We start from the raw sequence: 19791 nt of genomic DNA on the forward strand, positions 1-19791 counted from the left end.
GAGGCATATAAGGGGTTAAGATACAAGGGGTCAGCTAGAGATGTCCTAAGGAGTTTGCAATTCTGTACGTGTGGTCAACCAACACAGTATTTCTTGCTTACATGCAATGGAAATGATGAAATTACAAAATATATCAAAGATGATTTTCAAAGGAGGAACTTTATTTCATTTGCAGATTGACTTATAGCAGGATTACAAAGGTATTCATGCAGAAAAAATAGAATAACAGATTGAAGATTGATGAATTACTCAACTAGGCAAGGCACATCATGCACAGTAAAGTTCAAGTAAAACCTTCCGTTCCAATGTTTCTTCAGCAAATCATTAGGAATAGTCGCCTTCCAGGCTCTGTCGATAAATGTACAATATCAATACAACAGCAAATTACAAAACATGTACACCACACAATATAATCTATAAAAGGGAAAATGAATCATCTACAATCCTTTAATAAGAAATAACCCTGGTGATTCAGGCGGCCGCTCATGTGATTTATGCCTGTAACTTGATATGAGAACCAATGACGAATTTTTCTCTTGTTGAGAATGATGAATTCACTGTGATATGAGAACCTGTGTCCTCAAAGAACTTTTGGAATCTGTCTGTCAACTGTCATGTTTACATCTATTGTACTCTCCTTGGACGCCCTTATCCAACAAACTATCTGGGCTGTAGTTTTTGCATAAGACTGCAGAGCCAGCCTCCAATTTCAGGAATCTTTTCCCTGGCTCTGCGAAGAATCCACCTGCCCCCATAGAGTCTCTGCATAGATCTTCTCCTCTTCTTTCTCTTCAGGACAACAGTCAGATAGCTCAACCACATGCTCGTCATCTTCATCTGGTATATCCTCATCAGTCTCTTCCGACAAGTCGCTCTGTGGAATACAAGCTTCGGACACGGCTTGTCGCATAGCCAGCGGTGTCGCAGGCCTATCACTGTACTTGTATTGTGGTGCAGGGATGACAAATGGGAGGGATATGCCATCAATCCCATGCCTCCTTCCATTGCCCTCCTTTGACATGCCTGGCGGCGGGGCAATGAGAATGATGCCCAGCTCATAGTTGCAAACGTGCAGCCTTGACCCAGAAGGAGTTCCTCTGGTGGCATCAGTAGGATTTGGTTTGGACGGAGGGCGCAACGGTTGTCCCCAGGCAGCTGGGCTAAAATTGTGAGATCCACAGTAAGTCCAGCCAAATGAATGGCCGCCTAGCCGAGACCGGAATCGCCTCTGAGCAACCTGGTATAGAGTATGATGTCAATATTGTAACTGCGGTTCATTTGTTCGCAACATCTATATTGGGGATGATGATTAAAGTTAGCCTCTAATTCTGATAAGCTGACCAGAACATTGACCTGCTGAGGGTGAGAGAATTGTTTTCATCAATGTGAATTCCTTGCCCCCCGTTATCCATTAATCAGTTTGTTGTATAATACTTTTCCTTGAATCATCATGCCTAATATAGATGTTGCCCAAGATCTACATATGCTATCCACACAGCTCAGCATTAACAAAAGAAGGCAATGAATATTTACCCTATGATATTGAGCATACCTTAACATGCATAGGATGCCCTATCCTATCATGTGGATGTGGGATTGCATCATGAAATATGCCAGTAGATCTCAATCTTTGCCACGTTTTCTGTCAGAATGGAGTATATGAGATGAGTAGAAGTAAAACCATAAAAATAACTTATGCCTTCTTTCTTCAACAACCAAACTACAATGTTCTGGACAGGATATTATAATGGAAGAAAAACTATTCCCACCGCAATGTATCTGCTATACAAGGAACACCTCTAAATCATCAATATCCTTATCACTTGCTTCTCTAACTAGAGAGATGTGTGTTGCCTATTTCATTGTGCACGGCTACATAATTCATTGAAGTAAAGCATCCCAGATTAATATGCAACTTCATCCTGAAGGAAGTAGCTGGGCCAGAAGAACTTCAAATATGATGTGCATGTGTCATGAGCTCTTTTACCGATAAAATATGCACATAATTAAAATTTTGGAAAGACAAATCAACCTCAGGTAGAGAAAGCAAATATCTGGACAACTGAATTCCACAAGCCGCGCTTTTCACCCTGTCAATTGTTGGAAATAACAAACTGATTGACGGCTTCTTTAGCTCATGGCGTGCTGTCCAGCCACCCCACTAGGAAGATCGAGGAACATGGGAAATTAATGTCCATGAATAATGAGTAAAAAGTCAGGAAGTTACTAAGATAGTGTGGTTCATGGAGCAGTTAAATATTACCTCTGGATCAGATTCTTCGGAGTCAACATCGTGATTGGATCGTTTACCTGTCGCTGAAGCGAAGTGTGCAATGAACTGTGGATTAATAGAAGTCCCAATGGATGAAGCACCTATAATATAATTCTGATTCGTAAATAAACATGTTTAGTTAAAATCCCATATTAAGATGATTGGCTTCCTCCAGTAATAAAAGAAAGATGGTTTTACTCACTGTACATAAAATCAGTCTCCAGTGTTTCAGGCCACTTAAAGTGTGATAATACCTGTTGCAGAACAATGCATATCAACTTTTAGACAGTGGGTTACTAAACATAGCAAGTGGCAAAGGATTAACTTAGACAGTCACTAAGCATCTTAGAAAACTTTAAACACGAGCTGATAAAAAAAGAGGCATGAATTCCTCGTGGAAAAAAATACTAGAGGCAAAAGAATAAACGCTGATTTAGCTCTGATGAATTTCCTAGTCAGTCTATTTAAGAATTAAGAGAATCGTATTGCATAGAGTGCACGTGCGGAACAGTGGAGACTGGGAAGACAATTAAACCAGAAATGGCGCTGTCGCATCTATCCTATACTATTTGTAATTATCACAGGATTTTCATGGAGTAATTTATCATATATACTGTCTAGTCATGTACAAACAATAATTCAACTTACACCAATGATAGTTGAATGAAATAAAATATGTAAGGTGATATGAAACCGAAGAATGGAAGACTGTTCCATGTAAATGGTGGCAAAAATTAATGTGAACTGCGTTAATCGTTGAAGTGCTATGGAGCTACGAATTTTAAGTATCCCAGAGTAAATATTACCACTAATTTAACAAACAATATGGAATAGTAAATTATATTATCAAACTTTAGCTTGGTTTATTACCTCTTCTAAGCGCCAAAGCCCAGGGTTCCTTTTCAGGGACGCTGCTAGTGAGCACAATGAAGGAAGATGCTCATCCTGGATTAGCCCTGAAATTTGAGAAAACTCCGGGCCCTAAATTTTATAGAAAGAGTTTAAAATCAGCATGGGTTTCTCAAAACTACTGCAAAGATATCAAAAGGCATCTTGAGAGATTCCTATAATACCTTCGATATATATAGAAGCAACTGCACTTTTGTGTTAGTTGCTCCAAATGCAGCTTCCAGGGCTTCCCTAGGGTAGATAAATCCAGAAAATTTGAAGAAACCCGTGTCACTAAGGGGAGATACCCATTTCGCAACCTCTCTAGGCAAGAAACCAAGTTGGACAGAATCTGCTTTGGGGCATTGGACATGGTTATTGATAAAAAGAACAGAAAGAGAAGCACATACATTGATTTGCACATGAATCATGAAACACGAAGCACTTCAGGATACGAGTTAATGTGCAGCAAAAGATGCACATTTTGAGGTTTGCATGTACCTTCCTCACAGAATTTATCCAGATCAGCAACAAGGACACTCACAGCATTAGCATCTGCAGGTATATTTGTATTTCTTTTCAAGATCACTTCTGTAGTTCCATGCATGTTTTCACGGCATTTTCCAAGAAATACAGACAAGGCTTTCAGTTGTGAGCCGGCATCAGATGGTATGTGAAACCGATGGGATAAACCAACTACAGATGTTTGCACAGAACCAAGGAACATTCTGCGTGACGATTTTGTATGTATAATCTGTTTTTCCTGCATAAATAATTGATAGTGTCTGGTCAAGGAATAGGGCAAAACTATTTCAAAGAACTAGAAGTTAGGACAAGTGTTCAGTTGAATATAGTATATATGTTTAGTTATTCTTGCTAAGGGCTTCACCAAACAAAAATGTATATCACATATTATATCAGTAAGAGTAGACTTACTGAAAGGCAATAATTGGACTCCAAATAACAAGGACTTGGCATATACAACCCTGGTACTGAAGCAACAAGGTACCCACCAGCTCCTTCAAAATCATACCTTGCTATCTCATTTATCCAATATGCTTGGCTAGGGACTTCATTGATAAGGGATCCTATGAATGAAACTAACTGAGCAGCAAAATCAGATTTTGGTCCCTCAAATGCACTAAAAAGAGCCGAATAATCGGGGGATGTCCTACAGGGGAAGTCTTGCCACCACACTGTGTTTGTTATGAGATGCCACTGCAGGAAGTATGGTTTACTTTCAGTAAGAGCATAGCAACAGAAATCACCAGCAAAAAAATAAAGAATTTAAGATAAGACATTATAGCATGAACTGTAACACTGACCTGTCTAGGTACCAAGTTAGCTGAAGAAATAATAACACGCATGCTGTCCTCTCTCTGTAACACTATGAGCTTTGGATGATGGCATGCAACTCCTTGATTCTTCCTATCCTTTCCAAATGCTATCACTTCCGGAAATCGGGGGTATCTTAAAGGCAAAATACACATCAACAAATCAGTATCAATCCTCCAGGAAAGTTATGCTTATCTTGTTTTGATCTACCATAAAGCTCAGCAAATACTGCAAACTAAGATGCTGTGTCTGACTTGCCTACACCCTATGGATTCAAAAATTTGAAGGCATGAGATATTAGCTTGCAAAATTTTCGGGGTTGCTACTTACACTAGAAGTATATTAGGATGGTTTTCGAAAGGAGCTGCAGTTCTACTTTCACTATTTGCACTCCAGCATCTGTCCTTGTTGTGGCAAGCTATTGTTACTGGCAGGTACTGGGGAATTTTACAGTAGTCCAGGAACCTGAGAGATGAGCATGAATTAGGACTTTCATGGATAATTTAATTATGGCTGTCAACATGACAAAGAGGGAAATTCAGTAGTGGAGAGAGCACACACCAGGAAATGTCAGAGGTGAACGTTGCTATAAACACTCGCAACAAGCTGCCGACAGGGTGGAGAAGCTGTGGAAGGGTCACTCCACTGTGTTGCTCCGCTCGCATTTCAGGTCTTATGCCGGTGAGGCGGTTCAGGAAGAATGTGCTCCCATCTGAGTAGCAACTCTCCGTGTGATCCTGCTCTACATTCCCATTGCTGCATCCTTTGAGCTCTACATCGTCGCATCCTGCTCTTCTTTGAGGCAACCGAACAGTATCTTCCATTGTAACATCAGGTTGGTGTTCCAATCTGACCTGATCAAAATTGCATTCTTGTTGCCGCAAATTCTCCTGGGGAACAGAGTTAATTGGATTGCCCTGGCACAATAAATCACCATCTTCTCTCGCTTTTTTCACTCCGGCGTGTGCACAGTGTGAGTCCCTCAAGAAAGAAAGAGGGTCCTGGCTCTCCGAGATCGCTCTTAGCCGCTTCCGGAGCGACTCTGCCCTCAGCACAAGAACCTCCTCGCAGGACCCCGCTACCTTGCCACCCCTTTCACAAGAGACAAATTTCTCCGCCACAAATCCGTACCTGGAGCCGAGGAGGAGCAGCGAGACCTCGTCGCCCACGGCCAGATCGACCGGGCCGCCGCCGCCGTGGAGGGGCAGCCCATTGACGCGCACGGCGTCGGGACTGGAGAAGCAGTGGGTGAGGCGGAGGACGCAGCCGGAAGTGCTGAGCAGAAGATCGCGGCGGCGGCGGAGGCGCCTGTGGCGACGTGCAGGGGACGCGATGAGGCGGAGGCGGTAGCCCCGGCGGCGGGAAAAGGAGAGGGAATAGAGGCGGTCCGAGCGGAGCAGGAAGAGTGACGCGACGGGGCCGAGGAGGCGGAGATGGAAGTAGCCCAGGCCGCCAGGAGTAGATGGGTCGCCGTGGTGGTCGCTGGGTGGCGGCTCCACCGCCATGAGGTGTGAGGGAGGGAACTGGGAAGGGGAGAAGAGCCGCCAAGGCCAGGCGGCGGGAAGATGAGCCATGGATTTATATTTTGTACCTGCTCCCGCCATTTATTTCGCACAAGATTTTTTATTCGAAAAGCGTACTCCATAAGATGATTATTACAGAATATGCCCTCTCGGCAACGGCAACATACTACTCCCTCGTTCCTAAATATAAGTCCTTTTAGAGTTTTCATTAGAAAACTACATACAGATGTATATAGACATACATTAGTGTATAGATTCATTCATTTTGCTCCGTATGTACGAGTAGTATTTTAGTGAAATCCCTAAAAAGACTTATATTTAAGAACGGATGGAGTAGTAGGAGTGAGCCAGATCCAATGCTAGAGAGGGAAAACGGACTTGATTGTAATGAAGATTAAAAACTAGAGTACTAGTAAATATACAGGAACTAAGGGAGTTGTGTGCAAGAATGCCAGGCGACTCCTTGCAAGGGAAGGAATCCCTCCTTCCACTGGAAGATTGCCGGGTTAAGTCAACAGTGCCAATTCGACTTTGCCATGATGCTGTGAGAGCAGATGACCTTTGAAAATTGCCTCAACCTGTTCAGATACACTTTCTGCTAATACTCCCTCCGTTCCTAAATCAATTATTTAGGTACAGAAGAGGAAGTACATAATACCGAGCAAACTGAGACATGAAACCCTTTTTTCTATATAATATATAATCAAGCAGCTATGTGCGTAAGTCACATTATACATGTACATTCTGTATTTTTTTTTTCATACATAAAGAGATAGATGATGCCCTCTATTATTGGCTAGCCAAATAAAATTTTGTTTTATTTTCAAGTTTGGCACTAGAATAAAGTAAGGTGGCGGTCAGGTTTGTCCCAGAACTCTGAACCTAGGCAGGCAGGAGAAGCGCGGCATTAGCGCCTCTTCAGGACCGTTCCACTCACACGTATCGTTATTCATAATAGATGGGTGTAGGTATGCTGCGGTAATCTGGCGTGGTGTACTTCAGTTACCAGGCTAATATCTTCTCTTCAGCGCAAATATGGTTCGCTGATGCCTACTTGTGCCACACGGCATATCTGTCTCCACATGCCGCCAGCTTCCACTCTGGCCCGCTTGGGCACCAGGAGCCCTCTCCAATCTTCATGCACAACTTATCATCGATTATTGCCGAGTACAGATTTGAGCTTGCTTCCAAAATTTTGACAGCTGAACGACTGTGTATGTCCTGGGATTTCCTAATCTCCATCTGGGTACAAAAATATATATTCAAAGTTTAGAGCAAACAGCTATCGTGGATGCATGCTATGCTAGTGCAATAAATAGGAATGAGCAGAATACCAGTTTTGCTATTTCATCATGGAAAGAATCTCCCCAGTCAAAGAAATGATCGTAGAACACTGTGGGGATTCCGGGGTGCGTAAGTATATAAGCATATCCCTGAAAGACCATTAGTTTGTGCATGTGTTTAGTAAACGACTAACAGTTAAATCTCCAAAGTGAACAGCTGGCTTGTTCTAAAGCAAATCATATGGAGGCGTCTGTTGATACACAATTCACTTCTATACTAGTTCCAGCTGCAGCAGCGTGGTCAGTGGTCACATCTTGAAACAGATGAACAGTATGTCCACCAGATTAAGTCAGATACAATATTTGTGATATCTTTGGCTATTCAAATACAGTGATGAATAACTTTTTGATACATATGATCGTTATATAACTTGCGCCAGGGTTTTTTAAAATCATCATCATTGTGTAAATTGATTGTGTAGAACATGAAATCCACTTCTAATAAAAACCAGTGACATGGGTAAGTAGTACAAACAACTGATGCCATACCTCCATGACATGGTCAGGTGGAAATGGCCAATGGCCCTGAAATAATAGAAATTCCAATTAGATGTGCTTAATAGCACCCTATGAATAATTCCAAGTAAATATTAACTTCGAAAAGTTAGCCTTGAGCAAAGAAGGGGGGAAACATGGAATTGTTATACCTGAGTTGACCCTGTGTCATGATTTTCAATAAATGTGACTGATCTTGAAGGCCACCACCCCATCACACCAGGTGGCTTTTCTTCAGGGTCGCGCAAACGCCACAACTCTCCTTTCACAGCTTCCTGCTCCAGCAACGCTAAACTGCTCAAACTAATCACCAAAGAAAATATTTGCTCCTGTAGAGCCGTGATTCGTTTCTAACCTGAAGAATGCCCTTTGTTGTGAAATCAAACGCAGCGCAAAGTCCTCCAGTGCTATCTATCCAATTGATAATTCTCTGCCTATGTTTATCTGGAAGAAATGAAAGATGTTGCTTGTATATCTTTATTTGGTTTCATCAATATGACAAATGTGTGGAGACAATCTGATGTAGTTACAGAACTGCCTTGCATTCGTAGTAGTAAATTAAACCTTCCATGTCAAGAACGGTTCAGAGAGATGGGCAGACAAATGAAGAGAAAACTGAGACAGTAGTAACAATTTTAACATTGATAAATTTCAGTAACATGGGCATAATATGTATATTACCATAATTTTCATGGTAGTCAGTCAAGGGATTGATCTTAAGAATGCTTTGGCCAGAAATTACATCATTGTGGCATAGTAATCAGTACAGATGCCATTACATATCTCTTACCCTGATTGTAGCTCAGATGGTTGTCAGGGGGGGCATATTCACAGCTGTCCCAGTATTCCCCCACTGCAAAAAGAGGCTTTGATTCCTCAATGTATTCTTTCACAAACTTTGAAGCATAACTGCACTAAACAGAAAATGTGGCAAATCAGCACATTGACAATGCAAAATATGGCAACAGTAGTCAAATTGTTTGTTTCATAGTATGGTTCTAGCGAATTGACTATTTACCCTTTTGTGAAATCAAAGCGGAAATCTTGAAATCCAATGGTTTCCCGAAGCCAGATCAGCCATTCAATAATATCCTTCCTTACAAATGGCTGGGTATGATCTATGTTGGGAACCCCATCAAAGTTATCGCCGGTACTTTTATTCCCCTGATAAAGAAGTTGCACCAAAGTTGAGTAATGCTTAATAATAGTGCTTAGCCATCAAGATATGGTGATAAGTAGAAGGCTGCACAAAATAGGAATATCTTGCACAAACCAAGTCATACTAATCCATCGCTATAAGTCTAAGTAGAACTCCAGGTCTCTAGTACCCTGGTTGTGTTTATACGGGGGTTTCTTTTTGTTATTTGTTTTGTTTATTCTTAGTCTGCGTAAAATGGCTACCTTCCCACCAGAACAAGATGTAACAGCATGTTCGTCCCATGATATTGGGATACCATCATAACGATTATACATCCCATTTAATCCTTTAGTAGTCCCAACTCGATGGTTAATAACAACATCAGCCATAGCCCTTATATTGTGGTCATTCATGTTCTGAATCAACGAATTTAGCTGCTGAAGAGAACCATAACAAGAGTCAAGGCTGTACAGGTTCTGTGGCAGATAGCCTGCGGAGAAACACATCAGTCAGACCCATATTTCAGCAACTATTCTTTTGATAAGAAAGAGTAATGATGAACTCATGACTAGCTTACCTTCTGGAGATAACGATTGTGTCGGTGGAGGCAACCATGCTGATGTAAACCCAGATTTAGCAATGTCGGCAACTCTGCCCTCTAAATTACTCCACCAATTGTGTTTATGGGATTCCCAGTTAAAAGCCTGACACACAGTTGATATCAAGAGATATGTGAGAGAACTCGTATTTGTTCTTTAAATGAGCGACTCCGTATTCATGAAAGGCACTACTCCTGTTGCCATTGTCATACAAAAAATAATCATAGCTTATATTGAATTGGTGAGTGGGCCATGTCAAGCTAAATGCAAATTATAACGATGCACAAATGCACGCTCACCAAGACATGAGCAACCTTAAGACGACAAGACCAACTACCACAAGCAATAGCTTCTTTCCAATTTGTACTTCGTGCAAGGAGCAAAATAACTCAAACTGAACAGAAACTAGATGCTAGATTACCCTGATATGTCGATGAGTTTCCACACCAATGACGGTCAGATACGTCCGTATAATTATTGGTGAGAATGAAAATTATTTCTGGTATGTAGTAATTGGAAAAAAAAAGTATGTGTGTAGAACACTCTTATTGGCTGTGGTTTCACAGCAAGCGAGCACATATCCTGATGTCTATCGATTTGAAGGAGCACGCTCTAAGTCCAGTCGCATTTCTAAAGATCCATGTCTCTGGATTTTATACATAGCATCATAGGAAAAACACCCTCCGTTTCTAAATATAAGTCTTTTAAAGGTTCCATTAGGGGATTACATACGGATGTATATAGACATATTTTAGAGTGTGGATTCACTCATTTTGCTCCGTATGTAGTCTATAGTGAAATTTCTAAAAGGTCTTATATTTAGGAACGGAGGGAGTACATGCTTAAGACATATTCTCACCTGCAATAGGATTTCCCTTCCATTCTTAATGATCCCGACTGGCAAAGAAAATGCAACAAAGCAACCACATACCAGTCAGGAGCTCAAACAAATAACCAAAACGACATGCTGCAAGAAGATACTCCTATAAGTTTACGACGTTGTTACCATTGCGAGCTGCCTGTTCTTGGACAACACCATCGGAAACCTGCACAATTTCGCCATTTCAGGGGCACCGGAACAGGCTCAGTCGTCAGATAAGACGAGCACACAACCTTGTAAAATGTTAAAGCACAACAGTGGCGCACTCACCATCTGGCCCATTAAAAAGTCTCAACCTCACCAATGCGCAAAGTAAGGAGCGAAGGACTGTACAATGCCGTCACAGTATCATATATGTAGCGGAGCTCGGCAGGGGGGCGGATCTAACGTAGGTTTTGGGGGTTCTGTTGAACTGTTGAACCCCCCAAATTACTGGAAAACCAACTGCGGTTAGAACTCCGCCATCGCCATGCTGCAAACGAGACCGCGGAGAAAGGAATGGGTCGATATCAGTCCCGGAAAGAGATATGTGGATTGGACTGCTCACAGCAAAAAGAAAAAAAAAATCCAAGCAGGTTAAGGGAATCGACCAGACCAGGTGTATCTCCTCTCGTCGGCAGTTGGGCAGAGCGGGATAGGACGATGGCGACGACTATGGGAGAAAAATCCTTCGAGTTGGCGTGCTTCGCCCGCTGGAGGGAGGCCTGGAGGCTTGTTCGGCGGAGGAGTGAGGTTGGGGGAAGAATAAGGAACAGAGCTCCGTCGCTCCCCAATGGCGATTGGCTAGAGGTCAAATCGTTACTTTTTCTAATTCTAGGAAAACAAAATCAGCCCTCCTTTGGTTTTGAGGAATTTTGTAAGAATTTCATAGGATAAGATTCTTATAGAAAAGTTCCTTTAAAGCCTTTTGCTTGGTAGGAATCCTATTATCCTATTACTAGTAAAAGGCCCTGTGCGTTGCATCGGGTATATAAAATATATATATATATGCTTAGACAGTTGAAAAAAACTACAAAAAAGTTTGTGCGTTGCAATGGATGTATAGACAACATATTATTAATAAAGATCTCCATGCACACCAAGCAACATTGTGTGACTTTTTTACCATTATAAAACACATTTTAATTTTTGATTTTTTTCTCCATCTTTTCCACCAAGCTAAAAAGTTCAAAGTATTTGTGCATCAATTATTTTAATATGTATTCCTTCAGCCCCCTTCATTTCTTTTATCGTGCGCATCATTTTCCTTTTTCTGTCACCTCGTGTGTCTGTTTTTCCTTTATTTCTTCTCTGCCACCCTTCATTATTTCCTTTTTATTAAACCTTACAAGAAGGTATTTACACGGTCAACATAGAGTGACCGCAAGGGGTTGGGGTTGGGGGAGGCAATCAAGGGGGAAGTGGGTCATGGCCAATCAAAGAAGATTATGTGTACCTGAGTTGGTGTCCACATATAAACAGTTCAACGGCACTCCACATATAAGGTGTTGAAGGGGCAGCTCCAGAAAAGACAATCCCTGGTTTTCAGTTCTTCTGGGTTGCAGAGCACGCAGTTCGAATCCTTAGTGACATTGAATGTTATGCCTAAGAAGCATGCCAGTGGTGCTGGGTCTATCATTCTGGAGGAGCTATGCAAAGGCCTTAAGGTTGCAAGTGCATTTGCAGGTCTGAATCCGCTTTATAGGTGTGAGCCTGGAGGAAAAGGAAGAATAGCCCCGTAGAAGGTGCAAATGCCATTGCTTTCCTTAGGTAAACATGATGGTCGAGGAGGAGCTGTTGGAGATCGTATGTTCATCAACGGCTAGAAATTGGATAGCGTGTTGTAAAAAGGCTATTATGTCATGCAGTATTAAATGCACTCTATTTGGTTTATAGTCCCGTGCGTTGCAACGGTAAACAAAAATATTACGTCGTAGCCAAATAAGTATGGCTCAATATCCTGACATATGAGCGTTCTCTATTTTTCTATTTTACCACGATGGCCCATCATATTACCACTTTTTTTTGCCATCCTCGTTGATGATGGCCTCGGTGTCCATGTTATCAAATTTTGTAACATTTTATAAAATTTCACACATATTTTCTTTGAATTCATGGATATGTTTCGAATACATCATCATTTTCAAAATCTTGAATGTTTTATATTGGATGAATATATTCTTCGAAATTGTGAATTCTTTTACGATATCGAAACAGTTCTTTAAAATCATCAATATTTTTTAGTCCGTGAACATTTTATGTTTTCCTGAAACTTTTTTTAAATTACAAAACATTTTATGATTTCATGATCCGTTTTTCCAAAACTCAAAACCTTTTAAATACAGAATTTTGAAAAATTCTGAATTAATTTATAGAAGAAAAATAAATTGAAATAAGAAACATTTTATATTTTCCAGAATATATTTGTCGAAATTTTGAATTATTTTTAAATATGCAAACTGTTTTTTGAAAATCATAAATAGTTTTGAATTCCGCAAACAATATATGATTTCCTGATCCTTCTTTTGAATTTCTAGACATTTTATGATTTCCTGAACATTTTTTCTATGTTTTGAATACATGCTCATTTTCAAATCATGAACTTTCTATATTTTCTGAATATATTTTTGAAAATTGTGGATTCTTTTATAATATGCAAACCGTTTTTCAAAACTGAAACTTTTAAAATTGGAATTTTGAAAAGTTCCGAATTAATTAAAAGAAGGCAACAAACAAATTGAAATAATAAAACAGAAAATCCGATGAAAAAAGGTGTTGTTCAGGAATCGAACCTGGGATTCCTAGATGGAGTAGCGGCACTAAAGCCAATAGGCCAAGCTAGTTGTTGTTGCTTTCAAAGGTCTCGCCTCTCTTTCAGTGGAGTGATAGATATTTGTAAAGTACACACGGATCTGAATATTGCAGACCCGTTGACTAAACCTCTTCCACGAGCAAAACATGATCAACACCATAATGCTATGGGTGTTCGATATATCACAATGTAACTAGATTATTGACTCTAGTGCAAGTGCGAGACTTTGGAAATATGCCTTAGAGGCAATAATAAAATGGTTATTATCATATTTTCTTGTTCATGATAATCGTCTATTGTTCATGCTATAATTGTATTAACGGGAAACAGTAATACATGTGTGAATAAATAGATCACAATGTGTCCCTAGCAAGCCTCTAGTTGGCTAGCTCGTTAGTCAATAGATGATCATGGTTTCCTGATCATGGACATTAGATGTCATTGATAACGGGATCACATCATTGGGAGAATGATGTGATGGACAAGACCCAATCCTAAGCCTAGCACTAGATCGTATTGTTCGTATGCTAATGCTTTTCTAATGTCAAGTATCTTTTCCTTCGACCGTGAGATTGTGCAACTCCCGGATACCGTAGGAGTGCTTTGGGTGTATCAAACGTCACAACGTAACTGGGTGACTATAAAGGTGCACTACGGGTACCTCCGAAAGTGTCTGTTGGGTTGGTACGAATGGAGATCGGGATTTGTCACTCCGTGTGACGGAGAGGTATCTCTGGGCCCACTCGGTAGAACATCATCATGAGCTCAATGTGACTAAGGAGTTAGTCACACGATGACGTGCTACGGAACGAGTAAAGAGACTTACCGGTAACGAGATTGAACAAGGTATAGGTATACCATGATCGAATCTCGGGCAAGTTCTATACCGACAGACAAAGGGAATCGTATACGGGATTGATTGAATCCTTAACATCGTGGTTCATCCGATGAGATCATCGTGGAGCAAGTGGGAGCCACCATGGTATCCAGACCCCGCTGATGGTTATTGGCCAGAGAGGTGTCTCAGTCATGTCTGCCTGTCTCCCGAACCCGTAGGGTCTACACACTTAAGGTTCGACGACGCTAGGGTTATAGGGAATTATTATACAAGGTTACCGAAAGTTGTTCGGAGACCCGGATGAGATCCCGGACGTATGAGGAGCTCCGGAATGGTCCGGAGGTAAAGATTGATATATAGGACGGATGGTTTTGGACACCGGAAGTGTTTCGGGCGTCACCGGTAATGTACCGGGACCACCGGGACCACCGGAGGTGGGCAACGACCCCGGGAGGTAAGGTGGGCCAAGTGGGGGTGGGAACCAGCCCCTAGGTGGGCTGGTGCGCCTCCCCACTCAGCCCATTGCGCAAGGGAGAGAAAAGGGGGGGGCAAACCCTAAGCCAGGTGGGCCTAAGGCCCACCAGTTGGTGCGCCACCCCCTCCTCCCCCTTTTGGCCGCCGCACCTCCCATCTGGGGGGGCTGCCGCACCCCCTAGGGTGGGAACCCTAGGGGTGGCACCCCCTCCCCCCCCTATATATAGTGGGCACTTTTGGCCATTGGGCGACAGACTTTTCCCTCTCCCTCGGCGCATCCCTGCTCTTATTTCTCCTCCTCTCTGCTGGTGCTTGGCGAAGCCCTGCCGGGAGACCTCGTCTCTCCATCGACACCACGCCGTCATGCTGCTGGAGTTCTTCCCCAACCTCTCCCTCCTCCTTGCTGGATCAAGGTGTGGGAGACGTCACCGGGCTGCACGTGTGTTGAACGCGGAGGTGCCGTAGTTCGGCACTAGATCGGAATCGCTGCGAGTACGACTCCATCAACCGCGTTCTAGCAACGCTTCCGCTTAGCGATCTTCAAAGGTATGAAGATGCTCTTACCCCTCTCTCGTTGCTGGTCTCTCCATAGGAAGATCTGAATATGCGTAGGAAAATTTTGAATTTATGCTACGTTACCCAACACTTTATAGCGTTGGGTGCAAGCTCATTTGTGTTTGCACAGGTACTCTGGACACTTGGCTCGATTCTCCTACTGGATTGATACCTTGGTTCTCAAACTGAGGGAAATACTTACTGCTCCTGTGCTGCATCACCCTTTCCTCTTCAAGGAAAAAACCAACGCAAGCTCAAGAGGCAGAAAGAACACACACACACACACAGAGAGAGAGAGACACCCACACACACAGAGAGAAAGAGAGAGGGAGAGAGAGAGATCTAAACACTAGCTATGGACCCATAGGTCTGTGGTAGACTACTCACACGTCACTGTGGGAGAAGCAAGGATGATGTAAAGGCCCTCGATGACCGATCCCCCTCCGACGGGGCACCAAAACATGGCTCCAGATGGGCACACGACAAAACACAGACTTGTGGTGGTGGGAAAACTGTTTCGGGAGCTCCCTTAGGGTTTTGGGGGAATATGAGAATTTATAGGCCAAACAACGACGTAAGGGGAGTCACGAGGGGCCCACAACTAAACAAGGCGTGACCACCCCCCTGGGCGCGCCCTGTTGGCTTGTGGGGCCCTCATGTTGCCCCCGCCTTATCTCAAAGCTTCCAGGTCTTAATTTGGTCCATAAAAACGTCAAAAAGTTTCATGGTATCTGGACTCCGTTTGGTATTGTAAACCCCAAAAGCCAAAAACACGCAGAAAACATCAATTGGCACTTGGCACTAGATTAATAGGTTACTGCTAAAAAATAATATGAATTGGCAAATAAATGCCCCAAAAACATCCTATAATGATAATATTATAGCATGGAACAATAAAAAATATAGATACGTTGGAGACGTATCAGCATCCCCAAGCTTAATTCCTGCTCGTCCTTGAGTAGGTAAATGATAAAAACGGAATTTTTGATGTGACATGCTACCCAACATGTAATTTATTGCAGGTGTGATCATTGAGAACGGATGAATTAAGGAACATTGACATAGTAATATCCATAAACATAAGTAACACAATCATCAATTTTCAAAATATATGATCCCTAAAGAATGTGTATCCCCTATCCATTTTATCATATTAGTATGGCATGACTTCGTCTTCACCACTTAAATACAAATGTCAAGCACCATGGTGTTAAGTCAGGCAATCGGATCATACTTTTTAACGCGCTTCAGCTTTTTATTACTCACGCAATACATGAGCCTGAACCATGGACATAGCATATAGGCGGAATAGAATATGGTGGTAGGTATCAAAGAGGTAAAAGTGGAGAAGAAAGTCTCTCATCAACTCGGGTGTATCAATGGGCTATGGATATGCCCATCAATAGATATTAATGCGAGGAGTAGGGATTGCCATGCAATGGATGGACTAGAGTTATAAGTGTATGAAAGATCGACTAAAGCTAAGTGGGTGTGCATCCAACTTGCTTGCTCATGAAGACCTCGGGCATTTGAGGAAGCCTGTCATCAGAATATACAAGCCAAATTCTATAATGAAAAATTCCCACTATCATATGGAAGTGACAAACACATGAGACTCTCTATACGAAAATATGGTGCCACTTTCAGGCACAAGTATGGAAAGGAGGTAGTAACACTGTCCCTTATCTCCATTCTCTTATGTATTTATCTCTTTTTTCTTCTATTATTTTTTCTTTCTTCCCCTTTTTTCTTCTATCTTTTTTTATATTTTTTAATTTTTATTTTATTTTATTTTTCGTCTAGAGTGTCATCCGACTTGTGAGGGAATCATTGTCTCCATCATCCTTTCCTCACTGAGACAATGCTCTAATAATGAATAACATCACACTTTTATTTACTTACAACTCGATATGATAAACTACTAAAGAATATGACTCTATATGAATGCAACTGGTAGTGTACCAAGGTGTGCAACAATCTATCATAACATGTATGATAATGATGAACGATGGCTTTACTACAAATACTATGTCATCTATGACAATGGGTGTACAAGTCATATGATATGACGGTGGAAATTGCGTGGCAGTATATCTCATAATGGTTATGGAAATACCATGATAGGTAGGTATGGTGGCTATTTTTAGGAATATATAAGGTGAATTATGTGCAACAGAGTGTATCATGTCGCGGGGTTTGGATGCACCAACGAAGTATGCACCAATCCTCGAGGTGAGAATGGGAAATGCACGGTACCAAAGAGGCTAGCAAAATATGTGGAGGCGAGACTGCGTACATCCATGTATTCGCATTAGTCATAAAGAACTCACATACTTATTGCAGGACTTTATTAGCTCTCTTAAAGCTAAGCACTACTCGCATGCCCCTAGGGGGGAGGTTGGTAGGAGCTAACCATCGCGCACCCCCGACCCAAGCAGCACATGATTTCAACTAGGAATAAGAATGCTCACATGTCATCACCATGTCATGACCAATATTTAGATGAATAGCAAATTAACATCCTTTAACTCTCGATATTTTTACTAACCAACAACCATGCACTCACGCCCTTTCATATTACCACATCAATATCGTTAACCCAAAATTTCTCTTTTATGTGCTAACATGTGGTTTTGATTATGCACTCCTTGAATACCTATTATTTTTGGACTAATATTATAACCCGTTAAAATTATTGTAACTATGTATTAACTCTCAAACAAATATAAGTGACGAACTAGAGTGCAATTATTTCTATAATATCTACAACCACCGTGCTCTAAAAGACATAAGTGAAGCACTGGAACAACTGCTAAGTTCAAAAGATATAAGTGAAGCACACAAATTATTCTATCCAATCTTGGTGAATATGTGTCTCTCTCAAGTGGGTGTGTCCAGCAAACAATGATTGTGGAGAACTAAAACAAATTCAAACTAAGATACATGACGCTCCAAGCAAAACTCATATCATGTGATGAATAAAAATATAGCTCCAAGTGATATACCGATGGATTGAGACGAAAGAGGGGATGACTTCCGGGGCATCCCCAAACTTAGATGCTTGAGTCTTCCTAGAATATTACCTTGGGGTTACTTAGTCATCCCCAAGGTTATGATCTTGTCGCTCCTTATTCCTTCGTCTATCTTGATAACACCCAAAAGTTGAAAACTTCAGCACACAAAACTCAGCAGGAAACCCGTGAGATCCGTTAGTATGATAAACATATCAAATACTTTAGGTACTATTATAAATGTATTCATATTTTATTATTGCATAAGGTAATGTATTATAACTTCTCCATGACTTATACCCCCGATATAATCCATAGTATCATCAAAACAAGCAAACTATGCAAGCAAAAACAAAATCTGACTTAAACATGCCAGTCTGTAAAGATATAATTAAGTATCATACTTGTGTAACTCCACAAATTTCAAAAAATTAGTAAGGCTTGAGGAATTTTATATAAATATTGTGTAAAAATTAAGATCAAAAAGACGTTTAGTAAAATCACAGAAATTCTGCACTCGACGTCAAAGTTTCTATTTTTGTACCATATCAATTCTACCTATTATTCGAATCATTCCAAAGGATTACACTAATTAAAACATAAAAACACAATCATTAAATTGTAAATGATCATGTTATCACGCATGAAAAAAGTAGAACAAGAAAAATAAGATAACTACTCGGTTTCTTCCCAACTAGCGCTACTGTTTTACGCCCCTAGCTAGGCATAATGCAAAGTTTCATATGAAGTCATCTACCTTAGCCAACTTGGCGGAGGCCTTATCGGAATCCGGAGGCTCTTTACTTTTATTCATACCCTATGAAAGTGAAGTCACCAATTTATCATGTGACTCAAGTTTTTTAATGAAGGTGGCGAGGAAAGAGTTCATACAATGAAGGCTAGGCCCTAAAGTTTTAGTAGGTTCGTTAACCTTTTGTATTGCACTAATATTTTTCTGCAAATCTCACAACTTTTCTAATATTTGGATTCCCTGATGTGTAAAGGAGGATATTTGAGGCAATGGAGGAGTTCCTACCATCCCCTCTAGTATTTCATAAGCGACACTGGGATCTAATTCGATAAAATTTCCTTTTGCAACAAAGTCAAGAATTTGTCTCTTGGACATTCCCGATCCTATATAAAATTTACGAAGAAGGATCTTCATATCGTTCTTTATAGTAGCATTATGGTGAGACTCAACTATATAGTACCAAGCATCCTTCATATTCTCACCTTGTTTTTGCTTAAAATAAAGTACTTCGACATCAGGTGAAACTTTAACTCAAGGTGCAGACATCGTAACAAGTAAACTAGAAAAGATAAAAAAAATGTATTTTTTTTATAGCAAGCAAAATACAACAACAAGTAAAAAGTAGAACAAGTGAAAGATAATTTATGCGAAGGTGCTTGATAGTAAGTTGGTGATACTCCGCGGCAACGGCGCCAAAAATCCTTCCGTATACTTGTGATTTGCGTTGGGTTTTTCCGTGAAGAGGAACAGGTGATGCAACAGAGTATATATAATGTTGGGGAACGTCGCATGAGAAACAAAAAATTTCCTACGCGCACACAAGATCTATCCATGGTGATGACCATCTATGAGAGGGGAGAGTGCATCTAAATACCCTTGTAGATCGCTAAGTGGAAGC

The 19791-nt window shown here is 41.1% G+C and overlaps 2 protein-coding genes across 4 annotated transcripts; both read right to left on the minus strand.

Moving 5' to 3' along the window:
* Nucleotides 1-282: 282 nt before the first annotated feature.
* Nucleotides 283-6591, minus strand: LOC123426600. Of its 3 annotated transcripts, XR_006622278.1 has the most exons (13): nt 5057-6591; nt 4826-4960; nt 4486-4630; nt 4097-4378; nt 3662-3923; nt 3346-3512; nt 3143-3253; nt 2475-2526; nt 2264-2373; nt 2033-2161; nt 1553-1642; nt 1354-1477; nt 1146-1237 (listed from the first exon to the last, which is right to left on the minus strand). XR_006622278.1 is itself a non-coding variant. In XM_045110462.1 (12 exons), exons 1-12 carry the CDS (start codon nt 6097-6099, stop codon nt 710-712), a joined length of 3054 nt encoding a protein of 1017 aa, XP_044966397.1. In that variant the 5' UTR covers nt 6100-6221; the 3' UTR covers nt 283-709. The 3 variants fall into 3 exon arrangements, 2 of the variants coding, with proteins under 2 accessions (XP_044966397.1, XP_044966398.1); XM_045110462.1 differs by lacking the exon at nt 1354-1477 and having other exon boundaries at nt 283-1237; nt 5057-6221; XM_045110463.1 differs by lacking the exon at nt 1146-1237 and having other exon boundaries at nt 1394-1486.
* Nucleotides 6592-6685: 94 nt separating this feature from the next.
* On the minus strand, nt 6686-11273 carry LOC123426601 (probable alpha-amylase 2). The gene is made up of 13 exons (XM_045110464.1): nt 11069-11273; nt 10744-10945; nt 10600-10639; nt 10453-10490; nt 9572-9698; nt 9258-9484; nt 8875-9020; nt 8647-8765; nt 8212-8300; nt 8009-8131; nt 7851-7886; nt 7353-7451; nt 6686-7260 (listed from the first exon to the last, which is right to left on the minus strand). Exons 2-13 carry the CDS (start codon nt 10753-10755, stop codon nt 7069-7071), a joined length of 1248 nt encoding a protein of 415 aa, XP_044966399.1. The 5' UTR covers nt 10756-10945; nt 11069-11273; the 3' UTR covers nt 6686-7068.
* Nucleotides 11274-19791: the final 8518 nt, after the last annotated feature.

This window comes from Hordeum vulgare, chromosome 2H (assembly GCF_904849725.1).
Source record: "Hordeum vulgare subsp. vulgare chromosome 2H, MorexV3_pseudomolecules_assembly, whole genome shotgun sequence".
Lineage (NCBI taxonomy): Eukaryota > Viridiplantae > Streptophyta > Magnoliopsida > Poales > Poaceae > Hordeum > Hordeum vulgare.